Source organism: Merops nubicus, unplaced genomic scaffold (genome assembly GCF_000691845.1).
Source record: "Merops nubicus isolate BGI_N331 unplaced genomic scaffold, ASM69184v1 scaffold38051, whole genome shotgun sequence".
In the NCBI taxonomy this organism is placed as follows: domain Eukaryota; kingdom Metazoa; phylum Chordata; class Aves; order Coraciiformes; family Meropidae; genus Merops; species Merops nubicus.
The window spans coordinates 1-9,294 of record NW_008589700.1 but is presented as its reverse complement, the minus strand read 5'-3'; the positions used below and the strand labels follow the sequence as shown (position 1 = coordinate 9,294).

The 9,294-nt window shown below is 39.0% G+C and overlaps 1 protein-coding gene across 1 annotated transcript in view; it reads right to left on the bottom strand.

Moving 5' to 3' along the window:
* ESRP2 (epithelial splicing regulatory protein 2) overlaps positions 1–8,533 on the bottom strand; it is a gene marked incomplete at its 5' end in the record, with an annotated part of 43,218 nt that extends 34,685 nt beyond the window's left edge. Inside the window, 1 exon segment of the mRNA XM_008949674.1 lies at positions 8,405–8,533. Coding sequence (XP_008947922.1) covers positions 8,405–8,533 — 129 coding nt within the window.
* Positions 8,534–9,294: the final 761 nt, after the last annotated feature.

The following is a 9,294-nucleotide window of genomic DNA, read 5'->3' as shown; positions in this document are numbered from 1 at the left end:
AGGCTTTCACAAAAAACGAACTTAGATGTGGCCTTGCAAGGGATTTGGACCCACCCAATACAGAACAATGTTATTATAATGGTAACAGCATTTAGCTGTTTCTTCGTCTTGTAGAACTACATCCTCTCTTTCAGGTAGTTTCTTGTTTCCAAAGTGAATTCATGACTGAAAAGACTTGATACAAGTTTTCTGGAATACAGACAAGCTTCATGGGATCAATTCTCAGTGTCTCAGGTTTACAGGAAGAGAGGATGGATTTATATTTGCTTTTGCTTCTTTAAGCATGCCACAAGAGCAGCAATTTTCTTCTCCTGAACTTCATCTACGAAGTTGGTGCTTTTTCACGTGCTTTACAGTAAGCAAAAGTTCATGCTGTAACAGTTTAGGTCTGTTGCAAGAAACAACGTTGGCTACTACACTCAAGTAATCAAACCCCAAAACCATGTCACAGCCATATTCTTGTGACTGCTATGTATTTTCCAGTTCTCTATCTCTCACATCCAATAGTTACTTGATTCAAGAGGTTTGCATCTCGCTTCAGCTGCAAAGGACTCCTAAATTTACTTTCAAGCTTTCAGGCACACAGCTACAATAAAATCTACTTATAAAGCAAAACCTCCGTAGTGGTCTTTGCACTTTTATTTTCCAAGTTGCATACTACAGCTCTACTTTACTCTTAGTACAATTGTCAGCAACAGCATTACTTACCAGGAAAGTAGCTCTGCCATAATTTCTGTAAAGACATTTAATTTCACACACTGCCAATGTCTACACAATTTATTACAATGTTAAAGCACATGCTTAAGTTTCTCAGGAATTAGAGGAAGAGAATGGAAACAGCACTAATTAAGTTTTTATTTCAATTTATCAGGAATGAAAACACTCTAATGTTATTCAGAAAGTCTAGTGCCAGCTCTAGTAATAGAACCTTTTCTTTCAAGCTAACAGCTGTCCAAATTCACCACAGTATTGCAAAAGTTTTTTGCAAAAGAGAACACAACTGTTTCTTAATCTTAAAATTAAGTTTCTTTCTAATATTTTAGTGCTAACACAATATCCATTTCTCAACACTTTCTGTCCCTCTCTGTCCACCACAGATCTACAAAGAAAGGTAGCAGAGGAAAGAAAAAAATATGTTTAAAAGGAAGTTTGGGAGAAGTGGCAGGGTTGTTTTCTTTTTTTGTTGTTTGTTGTTGTTTTGTCACTTGCTACAAGTGTTGAGCATTTAATTTCTAATATGTTTTGCATAAAATGTATCTATAACTCGTATCTACCTTTACAGCATGTGGATTTAGTGAATGAGGGACAGACTAGTAAAGCTGCTGTTTATAAAAAAGAAGCAAGAAGAGAAGCTACTGTATAGAAGTACACTGGACTAAGTTGTGAACAGTTGAAAGAACATTTATCAGAGCAAAGCACTAAAAAATGGTTTTTAGAGCAAACATGACTTCTGATTCAGTACCTTCTTAGAACACACACAAGAAGTTGCCTTTCAGAGTATCAATATTTTCCTTTCTTGAAATAAGGTTGTAGCTAACAGAAATGGAACACGAGGGAAAACATCATGACATCTCTGCAGTTTTTAAGCAAAGCTGCATCTGAGGAAAAAAAAAAAAAACCTTTTTCCACAGCAGACAGGAGATTGCAAAGATGTGACTGTGAGGAAGAGGGAGAATTACTGTTTATGTTTCTAATGAAAAGACATCAAAGTTCCACTTTTAGCCATAGAAATTATAAAATTAAACAGGTCTGACATTATGTTTCCAAAAAAAAAAAAATCTCCAATCAGCACTTTTAGTTTTGGCCACAACACTGCTTTGCTAGCAATATCAATTCCAGCATCTATGCGTCACTCTTAAACCTAACTGTTCAGCAAGGAAGTGCTGCAACATGTTGACAGAGATGTTGCCCTCGTTTGGCAGCACTTAGCTACTCAAGACTGTGCATTACTTAATGGTGATTTAAAAAAAAAAAAAAGGGGGGGGGGGAAATGCAAGGAAACCAACACACAGGTCGAAGAACTGTGCAACCCATTCAAAAGCTGTGAGAACCAGATAACATGCTACCAGAGAAAGAGGGAAACTGGAGGTTTGCAGACAATCCAGGGTGTCCACACAGTTTTCGACACCGCTTCCCTGTTAACAAGCATGTAAAAACTAGTATGAGCGCTGCATGTATACTTATTGTTAAAGTGGTAGAATACAAATCCTTTATTCCTCATTTATCATTCCTCAACCACTTCTGAAAACCCTTACAATCGTTCATTAACACATTTCCAGTGACTTGCAGTAGGTACTTGCAGCAGGTTAAAGGAAAGGAGTTCAAAGTCTTTGCAGATCATGTAATCCAGCAATCTTTGGAAGACAGTAAACCACAGGGTAGAAGCCTTATAATAAAATGACTTTTAACAAAATTGCAAGTACATTTTCAAGAGAAATTCAAATATTCAGATATACTATTAGAACTGCAAGAAAATCTGAATGTGCTAGGGACAGTTTTCATACACTGCCCAAGAAACACCACAGTGTGTGAAGATGGTGTTTCAAACTGTTCTGGACAAAGCATAGTAAAGTTTATTTTCCTATATATGCTAATCCACCCAGACTTAGTAAGAGTTTTAACATTACTATCTCAGTTCACCAGAATAATCAGCAGCATCCACTACCATAAAAAGTCTATGTGGGCTCATCCTCAAACCACTGGGCCAAATTATTCACTTCCAATGAATATTGGCACATCTAGGTTTAAGGGAAGATAGGCCAGCTGACCAAGACAAATACATTATTATGCTTGCAAGGAAAAGAATACACAGCTTTAGACAAACTCCTTTATCTAATCCTCTATTCATTCTTAAGTGAAAGGCATTTTAATATAGGAACAAGTAAAGTTTTAAGGGAATAGTCAAGGAATTCAGACAAAAGTATTGCAGCCTTCAGAGAAATTAAAGTTATTGTTTTCCCACAAAAACTAGGAGAACATAAAAGCTGCCAATAACATGCATTCACGATCTACATGTGTACATATATATTATATACATAACAGAGTAACTGTTTCTGCTGTTAACGCTGCTCTATTTTTGAGCGAACAGTTTTGAATGCTTCAGTGTTAAAGTGGGAGCTGGGTAGGACAGGGGATCTTGTCAAGGGAGAAATAGTTTACCTAAACCAGAATTACAACTAAGGTTCTGAAACCAGTTAGCCATCCATTTGCACTGCTACAGGAAAAAAAAAAATGCACGCTGTAACAGCCTGCAGCTACAAGAAGCACTAGCACATCCTGGCTTCCCCACAGTAAAGACATGATATTCCAGTATTAGGTATCAGACATAGTTTATCCAGTGCTCACCTAAGTTTACCAAGAGAAGCAGGGAGCTATTACATGCTAATATATAGTAAGAACCCTGCATAAGGCTGCATGCCTACAGTACACTCAGCCCTCCTGTAAGAGCAGAAGTCTACCCCTTGCCTGCCCTGACAACCTGAAGGCCAGCTTGTGTCTGTCAGGAAACTGCTGATACCAAACCAAGGCCACAGTTTCACAACAGAAACTCTCTGATGCCCTACCTGTCTCAGAACGTTTCTCTCACCCACACTGCTTGTCCACACCTAGCTCCTATGGCTGCCCTCAGACAAACTGCCTGACCTGCCACACTGCTCATCGGACAGAACCACTTCAAGCCAGAACTGACTGCAACTCAGAACACTGACCTATTTCAGTGTAATATAAGGTGAGGAAGGTTCATGTAGCAGCGTCTACCTAAGTGAAAGGTGCCACTAAAAGGTTCTCATACAACTGTAGCTTGAGAACGTGATGCGGGGGCAGAAATACCTTAAGCTGGTATCGCCATCAAACATGTTGGATCATGAAAATACAACCAAAGGGTGTAGTTTCATGGGATGTGAGCTTGGACAGCAAAGCAGCTCAGAAGTTCTCACCCCACCTGCTCATTTCACAGATCCTGTTTACAGCAGAGCTTCACAAAGAGTTTTACTGACACAACAAAAAGATGGCAAAGTATAGTGCAGGGACAAGAAAGAAACTGTCTTCACTGCTGAAGCCAAATCCTGTGAAACTACACCCTAAGTATTTGTTGTGGAGAGAACCGCCTGCTCAGTAACACTTGCCACAGGTTTTGCCAAACACCTGCTCCAAAACTTCAGCAAATATTCCAAAATACAGATACTGTTAGGAGGTTCACTTAGGTGGATGCAGTCAACAAACAATCTGAAGTTGGAAGATCAATCACGAGGCTAAAAAAACATAACCCCAAACAAGCAATCAAAAAAAAAAAAATCAACAAGTAATAAATATTAAAAAAAATTAAAATATTCAGGCTTTTCTTTCTGCAGCATGAAGGTTCAGAGGTGTATTAAAAAAATATTCAAAAAATCATTTATCCAAAATGAAGGTCTGACAGCTGGCAAGCAAGCCAAGAAAACTTTCTGCTAGTACTTTGTGAAGAAGAGGCTGCAGAACAAGTTTCTCTTAAAAAAAAAAAAAAGTTATAACCGGTTTATCAGGTTAGAGGAATTCACTGGTTCTTCCACCTCTCCCCCCATCCCATTTGTTTCTAAATGTTCATCTAACCAGTTTGTTTCTTGTTGAATTTGTTGACATGTGAGAAAATAAACTGCACCTGCAGCTCAGCTAGATGATCAATAAACATCCAGACACACTTTAGTGAACTGGTAATTAGCTGTCACCTGATGTAGTGGCAACCCCTCAGTATTTTCAATGTGCACAGTTTTGGGGGGCAAGGGGGTGGGAAGCCCAGCTTAGTCTTTCTAAGCTAAGATTAATCAAATCTATCACTGATGTATTGGAGTCAATGTACAATGCAGTGAAAGATCATCGAGACCAGGACAGCATTTCAAACTATTTTTTAATACTGTCAATCCAGAGATTAAATTTAGATGCTTTCAGCAGGTCCAAAAACAGACCCAGCTCTTATGAGAACCGCTTCCTTTTTATGTGTATCATTCAAAGCAAGATGGTAATTATGGCTAAGTACTGCAGACAGCTCTCCAAAATTGTTAGCTCTTCTTAGACTTATCCTTCGTCAGGGAGACATGCAAATATTGCCTTGCAAAAGGAAAGCAACATGTCTTAAGGCAAGTCATGCTGATTCAGACAGGTTTTCTGTATGGGAAGGATTAAGAAATCCACATCACTTTCAACTTAATACATAATCTTTAACTTAGAAGCCCCATGGCTAGAATTAGAGAAACACATGTGGATGTCAGCCTTTTGATGACAGTAATGGGACTGAGAGAAAGGCAAAGTTCATTTTGGCTTTGCTCTTTAAAAGCAAGCTTCCATTCCGGTAAGGCTTCAGAGAGCAACCTGAAAATAATTTTCTCCCTTTTGGAAACTGGGAAAGCATAAAGAGCTCCAGTTATTTAGAAAAATATAAATAAGCTAAATAAGTCCTAAACAGTCCTGTGATCTGAGGATCAGAACAATGAAACCTTGCAAGTATGTCCCAGTAACGCAAGAAAAAACAGAGGACTCTGTTCCCTTTACTCAGTAGTGTAGGTAATGCATGTTTAGAGGCTTGCATCAGAGGCTCCAGACAGTTCCAAATACACACTCTAACAAGAGAAATCCTACTACTTTGTTTAAAAACTCACATTTTTCTACTCAGTAGCATTCTGCAACTGCAACACCACATCTTGGTCAGTGGTCTCTAAGTTCACAATTACTGGTCCAACAACAGAGATAAGTTGTTAACACCATTTTGAACTAAATACCTCAAGCCAACTGCTTCCAAAGGGCACACATTTTATGTCTTCAGGTAACTATTTGTCCAATATTTGTACTCTACTAGGATCTTCCCCTGGCCACCCAAAAAAAGCTATCAAAACACTGCACATCACCTATCAAAAAATATAGCCGGGTCCTGTAAATGCACCTAGCATCTGTGGAATCAAATACTTGTTACCTGGACAAGCATGGTATTTAAAAACAGGCAGCAAGAACATATAGAACATACGCTGCAACAAACAGCTTGGTTATTAGGAGCACTATGCTTCAGAATTTTGGTTTGTGAAATTAAACAGTTCTCTACTGATAAATTTTTTGGTGTGTAAGAGTATTTCTTAAGACAAAACCAAGTAGTAAAGTCTTGTGACACAAACACTGAAAGAATATGAAGTAAAATTGATACAATGCATCATCTGAAGTGCCTTGCTACAAGCAGAGTAAAGATTTAACCACAGATGACAGGCTTTTGGTAGACACTATCACTGCTGAAAAGTGAAATAAACAGTAATAGGAGGCTTTCTGTGGCCAGGGGAAAAACTCCAGACCCACAGTAGCTGGTCTTACTGCTTACCAGTTTCAAATCACAGAATGGTTGAGGTTGGGAGAGACCTCTGAAGCATGGAAAAAAGTTACACTGCATTTGTGCTTAGTGATTCTCACTTCCCTCTGTAGCCTCCTGTAGAGACTAGGAACCCAAGGCAAAAGCCAGAAGTAGGCAGTGAAACTTTCATTGATGCAACTGAGATGTGTGCTAAAGCCAGCCATTTTCAGCTGCCTCATCAAATTTTCTACCACAATCCAAGCAGGGTGTGGATAACTAATTTCACATACTCTATAACATTATCTCAAATCAAAGTACAAATCTACTTCCTTTTCCTCCCCCTTTTCAAATAACCCCTTCACCCACCTGTGCTTCTGCTAATCAAAACAATTGAGAAAAAACCCAAATCTGTACGTGTTGACAAACACCTGACTCATGCTTGAAATACATGACGCAATTAAAACATTTAATGGACTTATTTTCAGAAATGCAGAAAAGGATCTACTATTAAAGAATACATAATTTTGACTTTTGCCACCATTGCAAGTAGGAGGATGAATTAATTCTCTCCTAACTCCCAAGGAGTCAGGACATGTGGAGGGGAAGGGAGATGAGCTCAGGTAAAGTACGTTCCAGCAGACCCACGATAGAACTGCCCACATCACAACTGGCATCCAACAATTAACAGCAAAGTCATAATTTAGTTGTACAGATATGCCAAATAAAAAGGAAAAAAAAAAATTGTTGTTTTTCAAGAGTCTCTACCCACCTACACACAAAGGTAGTATTTCCTTTTATTTGCTAAAGCAGACCCACCTACAGTGCAATTTATGGCAATAAGATACAATCTCTCATAAAGTATTGAGTATAATTAAAGTGTGTCTGTTATAAAGGTAAACAGAGTGTACTAGGCTAAGCTGTTCCAGATGTCTATAGTGCAAGATCTGGGACAAGATCAAACCTGCAGCTGCACATTTTCTCAGGGGTTATTTTGAAGCTTTAGGGGGGGGGGGGGAAAAAAAGAAAAGAAAAAATCACCTCTTGGTCTTGGACTTTAGCAAAACTAGTGCAAGGAGAATAAACGCCTTCTATGGATTTTTTTTATTTTTAAGAGATATTAAAGTTACACATTTCTGTTTCCAAAGATACTCCACAGTGAAGTGTTAACCATTCAGTATCAAAGAGGGTTAGCACCTAGTTTGCCAAGTTATCTGTGTCACCAGAAGTTACAGCAACATGAACCTGTTCTACTGCCTAAGCAAGTTTCTTGCTGAAACACACCTACGAATGATTCAGACAAGGTGTGGAAAGCCAGTTTTTTATATGTTGCACAAAAATGCACCATTGTATTTTTCCATTCAAGCACATTTCATATATAGAGAAGACAGTAAAAGCAAGCCAACTTTCAGGAACTGTATATGTATACACTACTTGCATTAAAATTTTTCAGGTAACTTACAGCTGCTCGAACTACAAGGATCACACAGATTTACTGTCTTAGCATGATATTAAGGGAGTTAAACAGCAAAATACAGAAACTGTAGAAAAAAAAACCCAATCACTTTATAAACCACTAAACTAATTCAGCTCATCTAGAAAAAAAGTGACACACAACAAACACAGCTAATGTTTTAAGAAAGTATAGTTGTGAAGATTTCACTAACTTTAAGAACAACAAAAGAGAAAAGTCAAATTTTTTTTAAGACACATTATAACAGTGAACCTGCAGATTTAGATATATCACCTGAATTTTGAAAGTTTGATTAGCACTGCTAAATTAAGTAGTGCTCTTACCAGCATACTCAAGGTTTGAGAAAGAGAAACTTGGAATAAAAGTAGACCCAACCCAAACAATCAGAAGCCGGGTATTTCAAGGACCTAGAGTAGCAGCTCAAATACTCTGGTACCATAAATAACTGTAAGGGGCACTCACTTCAACTGGCTCAGGTCTCTTCTGGGTTAGCTTCAAAATAAGCACAAAAACTTGCTAGCGATTTCAAAGTGAAAGGCAAAATTAAAATGTTTCTTTTATCAAATCAGTTGAATCTTGTCCCCAGGCTTCACCATGCAGAGCCCCTCCTGCCAAAAGCAGAACCTCACCTGTTGAAGAACCCGGTCCAGTGGTTCAGCTTTGCCCAGTCCCTCTGGTGTTAAGCCGCTCACTTCACGACACTGGTCGCTTAAGTCCAAGTTGTCTGCTTTCACCAGGGATTTGTGCAGCGTCCCTACCTAAAAACATTTAAGAGATTATGGACAACAGTGAGACGCATTCACATTAGCTCTTTTTAACAACGCATTCAGACTGCAGAAAAATCAGCAAGGTGCAGTATCGCCTTCCCGGTAACAACGGCAATGAGAAAAAGCATTTGTCGATTTCACAAATCGAAACCTTTGGCCTCGGTTTCTCTCCCCCTCACCCCGCAGGACCACGCTCTCCGCTTCCGTGAAGCTGAGCTGGTTTTCATGGGACATTTTTTGCAGTTAGCACCGATTTTTTACGGGAGTTGTTAATTTCAAGGGGAAAAAAATCACATAATATTAAGGCAGTTTCATGAATGTCGATGAAATTGATAGTCATGTCAGTGGCATCAAAGCTCTTCATCTCTACGGGGTTCTTTTTTACGTTAGGGCTTGTAGAAAAAAAAAAAAAGTAGCATATTTTCAGATTAGCCTGAAAATTAAATAAAGCAAATATACTCTTAAAGGTTATCTGAATATTGGTTAAAAAAAAGGAAAAATAGTCTCCCGCAGCAGGCCGCAAAGGGTCCAACGGTTCCCCTGAGCCAGCTCCCACCAAAGCACGCACGCTTGGAGCCCACCGAGGGCAGCTTTTTGTTTTAAAGCTTCAGAAGCCCAAAGATACCTTCCAATCTGAAGCTACAGACGTTTTAAGGGGAACGGGGCAGGGGGGTGGAAGCGGCCAAACTTTCTTGAAAAGTTACGTCTTTCCTTAAAACGGCACAAAAAGGTCCCTGTGGCGTGCCGGGGCC